The sequence below is a fragment of the Euprymna scolopes genome, chromosome 22, assembly GCF_053919585.1.
Source record: "Euprymna scolopes isolate OS-2025 chromosome 22, ASM5391958v1, whole genome shotgun sequence".
NCBI classification, from domain to species: Eukaryota; Metazoa; Mollusca; class Cephalopoda; order Sepiida; family Sepiolidae; genus Euprymna; species Euprymna scolopes.
The window spans coordinates 120,567,296-120,588,504 of record NC_136503.1 but is presented as its reverse complement, the minus strand read 5'-3'; the positions used below and the strand labels follow the sequence as shown (position 1 = coordinate 120,588,504).

General features: G+C 28.1%; 1 protein-coding gene across 1 annotated transcript in view; it reads right to left on the bottom strand.

Annotated features, from left to right (window-relative positions):
* The window catches only part of LOC145243689 (cilia- and flagella-associated protein 45-like), a 136,419-nt gene that overhangs the window by 66,689 nt on the left and 48,521 nt on the right, over positions 1 to 21,209 (bottom strand). Inside the window, exon 3 of the mRNA XM_080106749.1 lies at positions 6,740 to 7,055. Within this exon, the coding sequence (XP_079962875.1) occupies positions 6,740 to 7,055 (316 nt within the window). The remainder of the gene's footprint in view (positions 1 to 6,739; positions 7,056 to 21,209) is intronic.

Sequence of the window (21,209 nt, the reverse complement as noted above, 5' to 3'; positions counted from 1 at the left end):
TGTTGCTCACCATACACCTCCAAACACCCGGGCAACGCCAGGCACCCATTGCTCGCATATATATATATATATATATATATATATATATATATATATAACTACTTCATTTACTCACATAAAATTAATATAGGAAACTATAGATTTATGCGTAAACTTTAAGTATTTACTTCAAAAGGGCTCAATACGTAGGTAGAGCTAGTTAGTAATTTATAAAATATATATGGCGATTAAGCTACACTGAATATTCGGCGTTTCATCCACTCTAGGATTCCTCAGGCTTATGCGCGAATTCTGTGTTTTTTATCGTTTTTATATGGTTCTCTTCTATTGAAGATTTAGTTAGCCAATCAGCTTTCTAGTATCCACCGCGCCCCTTCCTATCAGCCAATGCGCATGCATTTTATCGAACAAAGGATCTGTTTTAAAACTAGGTTAGTGGTTTAAGGCAGACATTTTCTTTTTTTTTCTTTTTTGGTGTTAGTTTATATATAAATATACATATGTGTACACACATATATGCACATATATATATATATACATATATATATACATACATATATGCGTGATCGTTTATGTATATTCATGTTTATTTAATTTATTTATTTGTTTATTTTCTATTGTTTTTGCTAGTTTTAAAACTGTTTTGTATCGTTATCCTAGAGTAAATTTTATTTTGTGAACACAGTTATTTGCTATTTCTCTTCTACAGTTTAATAGATTTTTTGGGGTTCTTTAAAGTACAGGATAGCAAATTTTTCATGAAGGCATAATCTACATGGGTCGTCTAAATGCCTACATGTGGTAGCTTGTCTTATTATTTTCCATTCGACTACCGGCGAATGTCCGCTTTCTTTGAGTTCCCAGTATTTATTCGCTAGTGTTGTTTTTATACGGTGTTTTTTATTGTTGAATGTACTTTTGTGGTCATAGTATCGGGTTTAAAAATCTAAGGAAGTCATGTCTACGTAATATTTCTTGTTATTCGGGTTTTCTTTCACAAATATTGTTGCCTGAAAAACTACGCTTTTTGTTAGACATTTATTTTGAACTGGGCAAAGTGTGCGGTGTCTACAGTTGCATTTATCTTGTTCATTATAAGTATTTTTATTTATAGTACGGTTGTTCTTGTCCGGGGTTGGTTTGTTATTATTATTATTATTATATCATTATTATTAGCAGAAATAATAATAATAATAATAATAATAATAATAATAATAATAATAAAAATAATGATAATAATAATAATAAAAATAATAATAATAATAATAATAATAATAAAAAATAATAATAATAATAATAAAAATAATAATAATAATAATAAAAATAATAATAATAAAAATAATAATAACAATAATAATAATAATAAAAATAATAATAATAATAATAAAATAATAATAATAATAATAATAATAAAAATAATAATAATAATAATAATAATAAAAATAATAATAATAATAATAATAAAAATAATAATAATAATAATAAAATAATAATAATAATAATAAAAATAATAATAATAATAATAATAATAATAATAATAATAATAATAATAATAATAAAATACGCTACACACAAGGAAGTCTATTAACTAACACAGATCAAGGGAAATCTTCGTCTCGCACAAGGTATGTGATCATCACGACATGTATGTATGTGTGTGTGTGTGCAAAAGCATGTCAGATTATCTCAAATGCCATCCAAGTTTTATTATGGCTAAATAGAAATGCATGTGTGCTGGCTCTATATATATATATATATATATATATATATATATATATATATATATATATATATATATATATACATGCGTATATATGCATAAATATAAATATAAATACATATATATAAATATATATATGTATGTATGTATGTATATATATATATGTGTGTGAGTGTGAAATATCCACATTTTAAAACGGTTAAAATTTTTTTATAGTAAACTAGATTTAGTTAACTAGATTATATGTTAACTAGATTTAGTTAACTAGATCATATGTTAACTAGATTAAATGTTAACTAGATTATATGTTAACTAGATTTAGTTAACTAGATCATATGTTAACTAGATTATATGTTAACTAGATTTAGTTAACAAGATTTAGTTAACTAGATCATATGTCAACTAGATTATATGTAAACTAGATTTAGTTAACAAGATTTAGTTAACAAGATTTAGTTAACTAGATTATATGTTTACGTTTTTTGCAACACAATAAAAAAAAAAATTATGAAAATACGTAAACTTTTTCCATCCATTGCTTTTTTTAGTTCTTTATCGCATATCTTTGCAAATAACTAATTTCTTTAAGTTATTATGTACTTTTTTGCACCACCCTTACAAGACAAAGACATAAACATATGTAATCTTTTTGCATCTATTGATCTTTTGTTTTTGTCGCATTTCTTTGCAAATCTTACATATTTTTCCAATTTGTGCTTACGTACCTCAATGCGACACACACACACACACACACACACACAGATATATATATACATACACACACACACACACACACACACACACACACACACATATATATATATATATATATATATATATATATATATATATATATATATATATACTAGCAAAAGTACCCGTCATTGACCGGGTTCAAAAACAGCCGACAGAAAATGGACTCATATTTATGAAAGTACTAGCGAGGGGTACCCGGCGTTGCCCGGGTGTTTGTAGGAGTGTGTGGTGTTAAATAAAAAAAGAAGCCGGGGGGGGGGTAGGATCGAAGCCGAACCCCTGAGGCGAAGTTTGAAAATAAAATCGGCCAGCCAGAAGTGAAAGATGTTTGAAAGTCGTCGAGCGTTACGACGACGACGATGACGATGTAAGCATTATTATAAGCGAAGTAAGAAAAGAAACTAACGTTTTAATTAAGAGGGGGGTAAAACACACAAAAAATAACGTAAGGCAAACGAACGATTAAAACAGAAAAACGAACGAACGTTACGTGAAAAATGGCTTAAATAATACAGGGTTCAATATTTAAATTTAAAAAATCGAGAAAAAAAAGACATCTCACACCACGATTCGAACCCAAAACGTTTAGATAATGAACCAAGGCCTTAACTACCTGAGCTAAAGCGGCGTATGTAAAGTTTGTTCGGTTTATCAACTATTTAAAGTAAATCAGGTCACGACGTCATGACGTCATCTGACGCATGCGTTGTTTACCCTCCCCCTGTCGAATCTGTCTAGACATCTCTCTCTCTCTCTCTCACTTCGTCTGCCTTACTCTAAAGACTGGAAAATGGCGTCCGGCTGTTTTTTATTTTTAAAAGAAACTTCGATCGTTAATATTTTTTGTAACCGTATTTTTATTTTACTTCACATGTTTGGCTTATTATTTTTCGTTTAACTTTAGTATCTACCTATTTTGAATGTGGTAATAACTTTGGTAACGTTGCCATAGCGTAGAAGTTCATAGTTTAGCTTAATTAATTTTTTTTACCGATAACAACATTTTTAAATTGTAAATTCAGACCGCCATTAGAGATTGCTGACGTCAAGATCACGTGACATGACTCAGCGGGTTTTAAATACAAGTTGACCCAAAATAAACGGCCGCGTGCATACTTCATGTAGAAGAGTTGGCGCCCGTATTTTTGGGGGGCAGTTATAAATCGATTTAAAAATATGTAATGTTTAACATTAAAATGTCACTTTTTGGGGGGGCCCTTTCAGAAAATCGATCAGTTGACGCACTTCTGATGGTCACTTTAGATCAATTTTTCGATATTTGTCGTCCGGAAGGTAGGACTTTCATATGAGACCAAGTTTGTGAATTTTTGTTGTGTCTGTCGAAAGTTTTTAGCAGACACACAAACACACATACATACACACAAACATACATACACACATTTTCGCTTTTATATATATATAGATGATAGTTTATGAAAAGGGAGTGTTGTAAAGAGATAGCTTCGAATTTGAGGGTATCAAAGCCAATGCAAAATATGATGAAAATAAAAATAAAATAGATAAACCCCATAATTTATTATACCATACCTGTTCACACTGAAGCATTTATCACAATATTCTATGGATCTATATTAAAAAAAACCTTGTCAAACTTTGTGACATATTTCCCTTCTATGGAGGTCAGGCGCAAACGAACACCCCATAATTTTATTATACCATATTTCTTCAAATTGAAACATAATTATCAAAGTATACTTACGCAGATAGATATGAAAAGTCTTTATTAAAGTTTGTGCCTATTTCAATTCTATGGAAGCCAGGCGCGACCCCACAATTTTATTATACCATTTAAAATTTAAAACATACTTATCAAAGTATTATTATGTACATCTATATCCAAAACACTTGTAAACGTTTTTTTTTTAATTTTTAAATTTTTTATTTCCATACTTTGTGGACCAGGCGCGTACGCAGACCCCACAATTTTAATGAATCATCATTATGTCAGATCAAACATACTCATTCCTGTGTCTCGATACATCTTTTATCATTATATGTGATCAGTTTTCTGTAATAGTCATCCATATAGGAGCCTATTCGTGACCAGACACACACACAGACGTTCAGCTTTATATATATATATATATATATATATATATATATTGTTCACGAACCCACCCGTGTGCCCGATACTACCGGTCAGTATGCAAGCCTTCTAAACCTTTTTCTAACAACTTCCCCTGAGCTATGTCATGTTCCATTCTATCTCCTCTGGGATCTAACGATCACTCAGTTGTGTCAGTTAAGATAAAAATGAAATGTAATAAGTCTTTAGACGTACCTCTCCACTGTACTGTATATCGATAGCTTATGGCTGACTGGGATAGCTTCTGTACATTTATATCTGATCTCCTCTGCATTCAATGTTTAAAAAAAATGTGTCCTCTATAGTATTAGACCTTACTGAATGGTAAATTGTAGGTATAGACCGATTCATACTATCCAAAAAATTCCAGCCAGCCTTGGTTCTCCCCTGAATGTGCTGCTGCTATCGCGCACAGAAATCACTTTTTCCATAGCTACCAACGTAATAGATGTGCTGAGACTAAAGCTGCATTAAGGACTGCCAGCAACCACTGTAGAAGAGTAAGAAAAAATGCAAAAGAGCTATTGTTAAATCCAAAGTAGCTGAGCAGCGGCGTGGTTCCCACCAGTTTTGGCAAATAGCAAACAACATCCTGAACAGAAGCGTGCGTTCTATCCCAACCATCATCAATGGACCTGGGTCATCTCGTCAGCATCAAACAAAGTCAAACAATTTGCCAAAAACTTTGCGGCTAATTTTACCCTCTACGACAAAGGCCATCAACTCCCCATATTCCCTCTTATAACAGACAACACGTTATGCAACATACAAATATCTGTGCGTTATGTCGCCAAGCTAATCAAGAACCTTGGTTCCAGTAAAGCAACTGGCCCTGACGGCATCCCAATTATAGTGTTGAAAAAGGTTCAACCAGAACTTGCTCCCATACTTACAAAACTGTTTAAGTGTTGCCTTAAGGAGAAGTGCTTTCCAACACCCTGGAAAACCTCATCAGTATGCCCTGTATTTAGGAAATCAAGTCATCTTCCTCTCAGTACAGACCAATAAGTCTCCTGTATGTCATGAGTAAGTTGCTGGAATCCATATTAAATAAAGTAGTCAACCACCTCAGCAGAAATAACCTTCTTAGTGACATGCAATATGGTTTCCGTTCTGCTAGATCTACAGCAGATGTGCTAACGGTTATATCTCATAGGATTAGCGAATCTCTCGAAAAAGGTATCCTTTCTAGGGCGATTATTCTTGACATATCAAAGGCCTTTGATAAGGTATGGCACAAAGGCCTACTTCGCACGATTTCCAGCTACGGTATAACTGGAAATGTTTTCTCAATGATTAAATTAATGTATCTAAAACCAAGCTCCTATCTTTACATCATCAACGCTCTGATCCCATCTGGCATCAATTGAAATGGATGGATCTCGTCTTGGGGAGGCTCGATGTTTTGACAAGCTTCTGGGATTGACCTTTACTCCTGATCTTAAATGGAACACGTACATCAAGTCTGTTGCCAAGGTCGCTGGAAAAATGGTGGGATCCTTCTGCCGCTCCTGAAGATATCTCACTGCTGATGCAATTATCTACCTATATAAAAGCCAAGTACGTCCAAGGATGGAGTACTGCTACTACATCTAGGCAGGAGCTGTTAAAACAGCATATCCTGCCTTGTCAGAGTACAAAATAGACTTTGTGTCTTAGTTGAGGGATGCCCTTTTCTCTTCCCTGCAACCTCTCTCCCACAGAAGAGACATTGTGAGCCTATCTTTATTTTATCGTTATTTCCATGGCAAATGCTCCTCTGAGCTCCAATCCCTGGTTCCCCCTCGCCAATCTTTCACGAAAAACACCCGCTTTTTACCTGTGCCTAAATCAAAACATAGAAACAATGAACAAAGCTGTTTTCTTAGAAGTGCACGCCTCTGGAACTCTGTTCTGTTTGCCTGTTTCCCATTTGACTACAACTTGGATGTCTTCAAGTCCAACATAAACAAATTCCTGATAAACCGCTCCCTTAAGTAAGACACTTTATCAAATCTCCATTACTAAAGATTACTGCGATATTATCCCATTGATTACTGTACACACAATAACCCTTATCCCGAGTTGCCTCTGGGCCTTGATATACCATGTATATATCTTTATGTATATATATATATATATATATATATATATATATGTATTTATGTTTGTCTCACCTCGTTGAGATGTTTAATTTCGTCGGCTTGTTCTTGCTTCATTTCATTGGCTTTCGCCAAAAGTGATTGCGCATTTGTCTTTGCTTCTATCTCGATATCGGTGAGAATGTGATCTGTTTCCCGCTGCAAATCCTTCTTCTTCATATATTGTTCACGTTCCACCCGTTCGCGCAGTCGGTTCGCTTTATGCTCACGTTGGAGTTCCTCCATGGCGTGTCGCTCTTCCTCCGACAGAATGCGTGCATTATCTTTGATTCGGGTGAATTCATTCGGATCCAACACGACTGTCCGCTGCGAAGGATCTTTCTCCGGGATCCTGCAAAAAAAAACAAAAAAATGAAACCATAAAAGTAGAAGTTATATTTTAAATAAAGTAATAAAAAAAAACCGTTAGAATCAACAAACTTTTGCCAACGCATAACAAGGGTATTTATTTTTTGCCAACGCATAACAAGGGTATTTATTTTTTGCCAACGCATAACAAGGGTATTTATTTTTTGCAAACACATAACAAGGGTATTTATTTTTTGCCAACACATAACAAGGGTATTTATGCCAACGCATAACAAGGGTATTTATTTTTTGCCAACGCATAACAAGGGTATTTATTTTTTGCCAACGCATAACAAGGGTATTTATTTTTTGCCAACACATAACAAGGGTATTTATGCCAACGCATAACAAGTGTATTTATTTTTTGCCAACACATAACAAGGGTATTTATTTTTTGCCAACACATAACAAGGGTATTTATTTTTTGCCAACGCATAACAAGGGTATTTATTTTTTGCCAACACATAAAAAGGGTATTTATTTTATGCAAACGCATAACAAGGGTATTTATTTTTTGCCAACACATAACAAGGGTATTTATGCCAAGGCATAACAAGGGTATTTATTTTTTGCCAACACATAACAAGGGTATTTATTTTTGTCAACGCATAACAAGGGTATTTATTTTTTGCCAACGCATAACAAGGGTATTTATTTTTTGCCAACGAATAACAAGGGTATTTATTTTTTGCCAACGCATAACAAGGGTATTTATACCAACGCATAACAAGGGTATTTATTTTTTGCCAACGCATAACAAGGGTATTTATACCAACGCATAACAAGGGTATTTAATTTTTGCCAACGCATATCAAGGGTATTTATACCAACGCATAACAAGGGTGTTTATTTTTTGCCAACGCATAACAAGGGTATTTATACCAACGCATAACAAGGGTATTTATTTTTTGCCAACGCATAACAAGGGTATTTATGCCAACGCATATCAAAGGTATTTATTTTTTGCCAACGCATAACAAGGGTATTTATGCCAACGCATATCAAGCGTATTTATTTTTTGCCAACACATAACAAGGGTATTTATTTTTTGCCAACGCATAACAAGTGTATTTATGCCAACGCATAACAAGGGTATTTATGCCAACGCATTACAAGGGTATTTATTTTTTGTATCAAAATGCTACTTCAGTCTATTACAAACTGATGAAAATGCTACTTAAATCTATCAAAAACTGATCAAAATGCTACTTCAGTCTATGACAAACTGATAAATATGCTACTTCAATCTGTAACCAACGGATTAAAATGCTACTTCAATCTGTGACCAACTGATTAAAATGCTACTTCAATCAATGAAAAACTGATCAAAATGCTACTTCAGTCTATTACAAACTGATTAAAATGCTACTTAAGTCTATTACAAACTGATTTAAATGCTACTTCAATCTGTGACCAACGGATCAAAATGCTACTTCAATCTGTGACCAACTGATTAAAATGCTACTTCAATCTGTGACCAACTGATTAAAATGCTACTTCAATCTGTGACCAACTGATTAACATGCTACTTCAATCTATGAAAAACTGATCAAAATGCTACTTCAGTCTATTACAAACTGATTAAAATGCTAGTCAATCTATTACAAACTGATTACAATGCTACTTCAATCTATTACAAACTAATAAAAATGCTACTTCAATCTATTACAAACTAATTAAAATGCTACTTCAATCTATTTCAAACTAATTAAAATGCTACTTCAGTCTATTACAAACTAATTAAAATGTTACTTCAATCTATTACAAACAAAGTAAAATGCTACTTCAATCAAACTAATAAAAATGCTACTTCAATCTATTACAAACTAATAAAAATGCTACTTCAATCTATTACTAACTGATTAAAATGCTACTTCAATCTATTACTAACTGATTAAAATGCTACTTCAATCTATTACAAACTGATTAAAATGCTACTTCAATCTATTACAAACTAATAAAAATGCTACTTCAATCTATTACAAACTAATTAAAATGCTACTTCAATCTATTACAAACTAATAAAAATGCTACTTCAATCTATTACAAACTAATTAAAATGCTACTTCAATCTATTTCAAACTAATTAAAATGCTACTTCAATCTATTACAAACTAATTAAAATGCTACTTCAATCTATTACAAACTAATTAAAATGCTACTTCAATCTATTACAAACTAATTAAAATGCTACTTCAATCTATTACAAACTAATTAAAATGCTACTTCAATCTATTACAAACAAATTAAAATGCTACTTCAATCAATGAAAAACTGATCAAAATGCTACTTCAGTCTATTACAAACTGACTAAAATGCTACTTCAATCTGTGACCAACGGATAAAAATGCTACTTCAATCTGTGACCAACTGATTAAAATGCTACTTCAATCTGTGACCAACTGATTAAAATGCTACTTCAATCTGTGACCAACTGATTAAAATGCTACTTCAATCTGTGACCAACTGATTAACATGCTACTTCAATCTATGAAAAACTGATAAAAATGCTACTTCAATCTATTACAAACTAATTAAAATGTTACTTCAATCTATTACAAACAAAGTAAAATGCTACTTCAATCAAACTAATAAAAATGCTACTTCAATCTATTACTAACTGATTAAAATGCTACTTCAATCTATTACAAACTAATTAAAATGCTACTTCAATCTATTACTAACTGATTAAAATGCTACTTCAATCTATTACAAACTAATTAAAATGCTACTTCAATCTATTACAAACTAATTAAAATGCTACTTCAATCTATTACAAACTAATTAAAATGCTACTTCAATCTATTACAAACTAATTAAAATGCTACTTCAATCTATTACAAACTAATTAAAATGCTACTTCAATCTATTACAAACAAATTAAAATGCTACTTCAATCAATGAAAAACTGATCAAAATGCTACTTCAGTCTATTACAAACTGACTAAAATGCTACTTCAATCTGTGACCAACGGATAAAAATGCTACTTCAATCTGTGACCAACTGATTAAAATGCTACTTCAATCTGTGACCAACTGATTAAAATGCTACTTCAATCTGTGACCAACTGATTAAAATGCTACTTCAATCTGTGACCAACTGATTAAAATGCTACTTCAATCTATGAAAAACTGATAAAAATGCTACTTCAATCTATTACAAACAAATTAAAATGTTACTTCAATCTATTACAAACAAAGTAAAATGCTACTTCAATCAAACTAATAAAAATGCTACTTCAATCTATTACTAACTGATTAAAATGCTACTTCAATCTATTACAAACTAATTAAAATGCTACTTCAATCTATTACTAACTGATTAAAATGCTACTTCAATCTATTACAAACTAATTAAAATGCTACTTCAATCTATTACAAACTAATTAAAATGCTACTTCAATCTATTACAAACTGATTAAAATGCTACTTCAATCTATTACAAACAAATTAAAATTCTACTTCAATCAATGAAAAACTGATCAAAATGCTTCTTCAGTCTATTACAAACTGACTAAAATGCTACTTAAGTCTATTACAAACTGATTAAAATGCTACTTCAATCTGTGACCAACGGATAAAAATGCTACTTCAATCTGTGACCAACTGATTAAAATGCTACTTCAATCTGTGACCAACTGATTAAAATGCTACTTCAATCTGTGACCAACTGATTAACATGCTACTTCAATCTATGAAAAACTGATCAAAATGCTACTTCAATCTATTACAAACTAATTAAAATGCTACTTCAATCTATTACTAACTGATTAAAATGCTACTTCAATCTATTACAAACTAATTTAAATGCTACTTCAATCTATTACAAACTAATTAAAATGCTACTTAAATCTATTTCAAACTAATTAAAATGCTACTTCAGTCTATTACAAACTAATTAAAATGTTACTTCAATCTATTACAAACTAAGTAAAATGCTACTTCAATCAAACTAATTAAAATGCTACTTCAGTCTATTACAAACTAATAAAAATGCTACTTCAATCTATGAAAAACTGATTAAAATGCTAATTCAATCTATTACAAACTAAAAAAATGCTACTTCAATCTATTACAAACTAATTAAAATGCTACCTCAGTCTATTACAAACTAATTAAAATGCTACTTCAATCTATTACAAAATAATTAAAATGCTATTTCAATCTATTACAAACTAATTAAAATTCTACGTCAGTCTATTACAAACTAATTAACATGTTACTTCAATCTATTACAAACTGATTAAAATTCTACTTCAATCTATTACAAACTAATAAAAATGCTACTTCAGTCTATTACAGACTTAATAAAATGCTACTTCAATCTATTACAAACTGATTAAAATTCAACTTCAATCTATTACAACCTAATTAAAATGCTACTTCAGTCTATTACAAACTAACTAAAATGCTACTTCAATCTATTACTAACTAATTAAAATGCTACTTGAATCTATTACAAACTAATTTAAATACTACTTCAATCTGTTACAAAATAATATAAATGCTACTTACATCTATTACAAACTGATTAAAATGCTACTTCAATCTATTACAAACTGATTAAAATACTACTTCAATCTACTAATTGAAAAACTATTAAATCAATTAAAAACTGATTAAAATGCTACTTCAATGTATTACAAACTGAATAAAATGCTACTTCAATCTATGAAAACCTGATTAAAATGCTACTTCAATCTATGATTAACTGAGTAAAATGCTACTTCAATCTATCACAAACTGATTAAAATGCTGCTTCAAATATGACTAACTGGTAAAAATGCTACTTCAATCTATTACAAACTGATTACAATGCTACTTCAAACTATGACAAACTGATTAAAATGCTACCCCAAACTATGACTTACGGATTAAAATGCTACTTCAATCTATTACTAACTGATCAAACTGCTACTTCGATCTATTACTAACGGATTAAAATGCTACTTCAATCGATGAAAAGCCGATTAAAATACTCATTCAATCTATAACAAACTGATTAAAATACTACTTCAATCAATGACAAACTGATTAAAATGTTACGTCATTCTATGACCAACTGATCAAAATGCTACTTGAATCTATTACAAATCGATTAAAATGATACTTCAATATATTACAAAATAATTAAATGCTACTTCAATCTATGAAAAACAGATAAAAATGCTACTTCAATCTATTACAAACTGATTAAAATGCTACTTCAATCTATTACCAACTGATTAAAATGCTACTTCAATATATTACAAAATAATTAAAATGCTACTTCAATCTATGAAAAACTGATTAAAATGCTACTTCATCTATTACAAACTGATTAAAATACTACTTCAACCTATTACAAACAGATAAAAATGCTAGTTCAATCTATGAACAAATGATTAAAATGCTACTTCAATCTATTACAAACTAAGTAAAATGCTACTTCAATCTATTACAAACTAATTATAATGCTATTAAATCAATAAAAAACTGATTAAAATGCTACTTCAATGTATTACTAACGGATTAAAATGCTACTTCAATGCATGAAAACCTGATTAAAATGTTACTTCAATCTACGACTAACTGATGAAAATGCTACTTCAATCAATTACAAACTGATTATAACGCAACTTCAATCTATGAACAACTGATTAAAATGCAACTTCAATCTATTAAAAACTGATTAAAATTCTTGGTCAATGTATGAAACTTGATTAAAATGATACTTCAATCTATTAAAAACTGATTAAAATGCTACTTCAATTTATTACAAACTGATTAAAATGCTATTTAATCTATGAAAAACTGATTAAAATGCTACTTTATCTATTACAAACTGATTAAAATGCCACTTCAACCTATTACAAACAGATTAAAATGCTATTTCAATCTATGAACAAATGATTAAAATGCTACTTCAATCTTTTACAAACTAAGTAAAATGCTACTTCAATCTATTATAAACTAATTATAATGCTATTCAATCAATTAAAAACTGATTAAAATGCTACTTCAATGTATTACTAACGGATTAAAATGCTACTTCAATCTATTAAAACCTGATAAAAATGTTACATCAATGTACGACTAACTGATGAAAATGCTACTTCAATCAATTACAAACTGATTAAAACGCTACTTCAATCTATGAACAACTGATTAAAATGCACCTTCAATCTATTACAAGCTGATTAAATTTTTGGTCAATGTATGAAACCTGATTAAAATGCTACTTCAATCTTTTAAAAACTGATTAAAATGCTACTTCAATCTATTACAAACTAATTAAAATTCTACTTCAATCTATTTCAAACGTATTAAAATGCTACTTCAATCTATGACAAACTAATTAAAATGCTACTTCAATCTATTACAAACAAATTAAAATGCTACTTCTGTCTATTACAAACTAATTAAAATGCTACTTCAATCTATTACAAACTAATTAAAATGCTACTTCAATCTATTTAAAACTTATTTAAATGCTAATTATATCCATTAAAAACTGATTAAAATGCACCTTCAATCTATTACAAACTGATTAAAATGGTACTTAAATCTATTTAAATGATAAAAATGCTAATTCAATCTATTACAAACTGAGTAAAATAAAACTTCAATCTATTACAAACTGATTAAAATGCTACTTCAACCTATAACTAACTAGTTAAAATGCTACTTCATCTATTACAAACTGATTAAAATGCTACTTCAAACTATGAAAAACTGATTAAAATGCTACCCCAAACTATTACGTACCGATTAAAATGCTACTTCAATCTATCACTAACTCATTCAAATGCTACTTCAATCTATTACTAACTGATTAAAATGCTACTTCAATCAATTACAAACTAATTGAAAGTCTACTTCAGTCTATTACAAACTAATTAAAATTCTACGTCAATCTATTACAAAATAATTAAAATGCTACTTCAATCTATTACAAACTAATTAAAATGCTACTTCAATCTATTACAAACTGATTAAAATGCTATTTCATCTATTACAAACTAATTAAAATGCTACTTCAGTTTATTACAAACTAATTAAAATGCTACTTCAATCTATTACAAACTTATTAAAATGCTACTTCAATCTATTACAAACTAATTAAAATGCTACTTCAATCTATTACAAACAAATTGAAATACTACTTCAATCTATTACAAAATAATTAAAATGCTACTTCAATCTATGAAAAACTGATTAAAATGCTACTTCAATCTATTACAAACTGATTAAAATGCTTCTTCAATCTATTAAAAACTAATTACAATGCTACTTCAATCTATTACAAACTGATTAAAATGCTACTTCAATCTATTACAACCTGATTAAAATGCTATTTCATCTATTACAAACTAATTAAAATGCTACTTCAGTTTATTACAAACTAATTAAAATGCTACTTCAATCTATTACAAACTCATTAAAATGCTACTTCAATCTATTACAAACTAATTAAAATGCTACTTCAGTCTATTACAAACAAAAAAAAATGCTACTTCAATCTATTACAAACTGATTAAAATGCTATTTCAATCTATTACAAACTGATTAAAATGCTACTTCAATCTATTACAAACTAAATAAAATGCTACTTCAATCTATTACAAACTAATTAAAATGCTACTTCAATCTATTACAAACTAATTCAAATGCTACTTCAATCTAATACAAACTGATTAAAATGCTACTTTAATCTATTACAAACTAATTGAAATACTACTTCAATCTATTACAAAATAATTAAAATGCTACTTCAATCTATTACAAACTGATTAAAATGCTACTACAATCTATTACAAACTGATTAAAATTCTACTTCAATCTATTACAAACTAAATAAAATGCTACTTCAATCTATTACAAACCCATTAAAAAGCTACGTCAATCTATTACCAACTAATTAAAATGCAACTTCAGTCTATTACAAACTACTTAAAATGCTACTTCAATCTATTACAAACTAATTAAAATGCTACTTCAATCTATTACAAACTAATTAAAATGCTACTTCAGTCTATTACAAACTAATTAAAATGCTACTTCAATCTATCACAAACTGATTAAAATGCTACTTCAATCTATTACAAACTAATTAAAATGCTACTTCAATCCATTACAAACAAATTTAAATACTACTTCAATCTATGACAAAATAATTAAAATGCTACTTCAATCTATTACAAACTGATTAAAATAGTACTTCAATCAATTACAAACTAATAAAAATGCTACTTAAATCTCTGACCAACTGATTAAAATGCTACTTCAATCTATTACAAACTGATTAAAATACTACTTCAATCTATTAGAAAATAATTAAAATGCGACTTCAATCTATGGAAAACTGATTAAAATGCTACTTTATCTATTGAAAACTGATGAAAATGCTAATTCAATCTATTACACACTGATTAAAATGCTACTTCAATCTATTACAAACTAATTGAAATGCTACTTCAGTCTATTACAAACTAATTAAAATTCTACTTCAATCTATTAAAAAATAATTAAAATGCTACTTCAATCTATTACAAACAAATTGAAATACTACTTCAATTTATTACAAAATAATTAAAATGCTACTTCAATCTATGAAAAACTGATTAAAATGCTACTTCAATCTATTACAAACTGATTAAAATGCTTCTTCAATCTATTACAAACTAATTACAAGCTACTTCAATCTATTACAAACTAATTAAAATGCTACTTCAGTCTATTACAAACAAATTAAAATGCTACTTCAATCTATTACAAACTGATTAAAATGCTACTTCAATCTTTTACAAACTAATTAAAATGCTACTTCAATCTATTACAAACTAATTATAATGCTATTAAATCAATAAAAAACTGATTAAAATGCTACTTCAATGTATTACTAACGGATTAAAATGCTACTTCAATCCATGAAAAACTGATTAAAATGTTACTTCAATCTACGACTAACTGATGAAAATGCTACTTCAATCAATTACAAACTGAGTATAACGCTACTTCAATCTATGAACAACTGATTAAAATGCAACTTCAATCTATGAAAAACTGATTAAAATGCTTGGTCAATGTATGAAACCTGATTAAAATGCTACTTCAATCTATTAAAAACTGATTAAAATGCTACTTCAATCTATTACAAACTTATAAAATGCTATTTAATCTATGAAAAACTGATTAAAATGCTACTTTATCTATTACAAACTGATTAAAATGCCACTTCAACCTATTACAAACAGATTAAAATGCTACTTCAATCTTTTACAAACTAAGTAAAATGCTACTTCAATCTATTATAAACTAATTATAATGCTATTCAATCAATTAAAAACTGATTAAAATGCTACTTCAATGTATTACTAACGGATTAAAATGCTACTTCAATCTATTAAAACCTGATAAAAATGTTACTTCAATGTACGACTAACTGATGAAAATGCTACTTCAATCAATTACAAACTGATTAAAACGCTACTTCAATCTATGAACAACTGATTAAAATGCACCTTCAATCTATTACAAGCTGATTAAATTTTTGGTCAATGTATGAAACCTGATTAAAATGCTACTTCAATCTTTTAAAAACTGATTTAAATGCTACTTCAATCTATTACAAACTGATTAAAATGCTACTTCAATCTATTTCAAACTTATTAAAATGCTAATTCAATCTATTAAAAACTGAATAAAATGCACCTTCAATCTCTTACAAACTGATTAAAATGCTACTACAAACTGAGTAAAATGCTACTACAATCTATTACAAACTGATTAAAATGCTACTCCAGCTATGACTAACTAGTTAAAATGCTTCTTCAATCAATTACACACTGATTAAAATGCAACTTTAAACGATGACAAACTGATTAAAATGCTACCCCAAACTATTACTAACGGATTAAAATTCTACTTCAATTGATGAAAAGCTGATTAAAATAGCACTTCAATCCATAACAAACTGATTAAAATAGTACTTCAATCAATTACAAACTGATTAAAATGCTACTTCAATCTCTGACAAACTGATTAAAATGCTACTTCAATCTATTACACACTGATTTAAATGCTACTTCAATATATTACAAAATAATTAAAATGCGACTTAAATCTATGGAAAACTGATTAAAATGCTACTTAATCTATGAAAAACTGATGAAAATGCTACTTCAATCTATTACAAACTGATTAAAATGTTACTTCAATCTATTACAAACTAATTGAAATGCTACTTCAGTCAATTACAAACTAAATAAAATGCTACTTAAATCTATTACAAACTACTTAGTCAATATATGAAACCTAATTAAAATGCTAATTACATCTATTACAAACTGATTAAAATGCTACTTCAATCTATTACAAAATATATACAATGCTACTTCAATCTATTACTAACTGATTAAAATGCTACTTAAATCTATTACAAACTAATTAAAATGCTACTTCAATCTATGACAAACTAATTAAAATGCTACTTCAATCTATTACAAACTAATAAAAATGCTACTTCAATCTATTACAAACAAATTAAAATGCTACTTCTGTCTATTACAAACTAATTAAAATGCTACTTCAATCTATTTAAAACTTATTTAAATGCTAATTATATCCATTAAAAACTGATTAAAATGCACCTTCAATCTATTACAAACTGATTAAAATGGTACTTAAATCTATTTAAATGATTAAAATGCTAATTCAATCTATTACAAACTGAGTTAAATACTACTTCAATCTATTACAAACTGATTAAAATACTACTTCAACCTAAAACTAACTAGTTAAAATGCTACTTCATCTATTACAAACTGATTAAAATGCTACTTCAAAATATGAAAAACTGATTAAAATGCTACCCCAAACTATTACGTACCGATTAAAATGCTACTTCAATCTATCACTAACCGATTCAAATGCTACTTCAATCTATTACTAACGGATTAAAATGCTACTTCAATCGATGAAACGCTCATCAAAATACCACTTCAATCCATAACCAACTGATTAAAATAGTACTTAAATCTATTACAAACTGATAAAAATGCTACTTCAATCTCTGACCAACTGATTAAAATGCTACTTCAATCTATTACAAACTGATTAAAATACTACTTAAATATATAAGAAAATAATTAACATGTGACTTCAATCTATGGAAAACTGATTAAAATGCTACTTTATCTATTAAAAACTGATGAAAATGCTACTTCAATCTATTACAAACTGATTAAAATGCTACTTCAATCTATTACAAACTAATTGAAAGTCTACTTCAGTCTATTACAAACTAATTAAAATTCTACGTCAATCTATTACAAAATAATTAAAATGCTACTTCACTCTATTACAAACTGATTAAAATGCTACTTCAATCTATTACAAACTAATTAAAATGCTATTTCATCTATTACAAACTAATTAAAATGCTACTTCAGTCTATTACAAACTAATTTAAATGCTACTTCAATCTATTACAAACTTATTAAAATGCTACTTCAATCTATTACAAACTAATTAAAATGCTACTTCAATCTATTACAAACAAATTGAAATACTACTTCAATCTATTACAAAATAATTAAAATGCTACTTCAATCTATTAAAAACTGATTAAAATTCTACTTCAATCTATTACAAACTGATTAAAATGCTTCTTCAATCTATTAAAAACTAATTACAATGCTACTTCAATCTATTACAAACTAATTAAAATGTTACTTCAATCTATTACAGACTAATTAAAATGCTACTTCAGTCTATTACAAACAAAAAAAAATGCTACTTCAATCTATTACAAACTGATTAAAATGCTACTTCAATCTATTACAAACTAAATAAAATGCTACTTCAATCTATTACAAACTAATTAAAATGCTACTTCAATCTATTACAAACTAATTCAAATGCTACTTCAATCTAATACAAACTGATTAAAATGCTACTTTAATCTATTACAAACTAATTGAAATACTACTTCAATCTATTACAAAATAATTAAAATGCTACTTCAATCTATTACAAACTGATTAAAATGCTACTACAATCTATTACAAACTGATTAAAATTCTACTTCAATCTATTACAAACTAAATAAAATGCTACTTCAATCTATTACAAACCCATTAAAAAGCTACGTCAATCTATTACCAACAAATTAAAATGCAACTTCAGTCTATTACAAACTAATTAAAATGCTACTTCAATCTATTACAAACTAATTAAAATGCTACTTCAATCTATTACAAACTAATTCAAATGCTACTTCAGTCTATTACAAACTAATTAAAATGCTACTTCAATCTATCACAAACTGATTGAAATGCTACTTCAATCTATTACAAACTAATTATAATGCTACTTCAATCCATTACAAACAAATTGAAATACTACTTCAATCTATGACAAAATAATTAAAATGCTACTTCAATCTATTACAAACTGATTAAAATAGTACTTCAATCAATTACAAACTAATAAAAATGCTACTTCAATCTCTGACCAACTGATTAAAATGCTACTTCAATCTATTACAAACTAATTAAAATACTACTTCAATCTATTAGAAAATAATTAAAATGCGACTTCAATCCATGGAAAACTGATTAAAATGCTACTTTATCTATTAAAAACTGATGAAAATGCTAATTCAATCTATTACACACTGATTAAAATGCAACTTCAATCTATTACAAACAAATTGAAATACTACTTCAATTTATTACAAAATAATTCAAATGCTACTTCAATCTATGAAAAACTGATTAAAATGCTACTTCAATCTATGAAAAACTGATTAAAATGCTTCTTCAATCTATTACAAACTAATTACAATGCTACTTCAATCTATTACAAACAAATTAAAATGCTACTACAATCTATTACAAACTAATTAAAATGCTACTTCAGTCTATTACAAACAAATTAAAATGCTACTTCAATCTATTACAAACTGATTAAAATGCTACTTCAATCTTTTACAAACTAATTAAAATGCTACTTCAATCTATTACAAACTAATTAAAATGCTACTTCAATCTATTACAAACTAATTAAAATGCTACTTCAATCTATTACACACTGATGAAAAAGCTACTTTAATCTATTAAAACTAATTGAAATACTACTTCAATCTATTACAAAATAATAAAAATGCTACTTCAATCTATTACAAACTGATTAAAATGCTACTTCAATCTATTAGAAACTGATTAAAATTCTACTTCAATCTATTACAAACCAATTAAAATGCTACTTCAATCTATTACGAACTCATTAAAAAGCTACTTCAATCTATTACCAACTAATTAAAATTCAACTTCAGTCTATTACAAACTAATTAAAATGCTACTTCAATCTATTACAAACTAATTAAAATGCTACTTCAATCTATTACAAACTAATTAAAATGCTACTTCAGTCTTTTACCAACTAATAAAAATGCTACATCAATCTATTTCAAACTGATTAAAATGCTACTTAAATCTATTACAAACTTATTAAAATGCTACTTCAATCTATTACAAACTAATTAAAATGCTACTTCAGTCTTTTACAAATTAATTAAAATGCTACTTCAATCTATTACAAACTGATTAAAATGCTACTTCAATCTATTACAAACTGATTAAAATGCTACTTCAATATATAATAAACTAATCATAATGCTACTTCAGTCTATTAAAAACTAGTTAAATGCTACTTCAATCTATTACAAACTGATTGAAATGCTACTTCAATCTATTACAAACTGATTAAAATTCTTTGTCAATCTATGAAACCTGATTAAAATGCTACTTAAATCTATTAAAAACTGATTAAAATGCTACTTTCATCTATTACAAACTGATTAAAATGCTACTTCAATCTATTACAACCTGATTAAACTGCTACTTCAATCTATTACAAACTGATTAAAATGCTACTTCAATCAATGAAAAACTGATTAAAATATTACTTCAATCTATTACAAACTACTTAAAATGCTACTTCAATCTATGACAAACGAATAAAAATGCTACTTCAATGTATTACAAACTGATTAAAATGCTACTTCAATCTATAAAAACCTTATTAAAATGCTACTTCAATCTATGATTAACTGATGAAAATGCTACTTCAATCTATTACAAACCGATTAAAA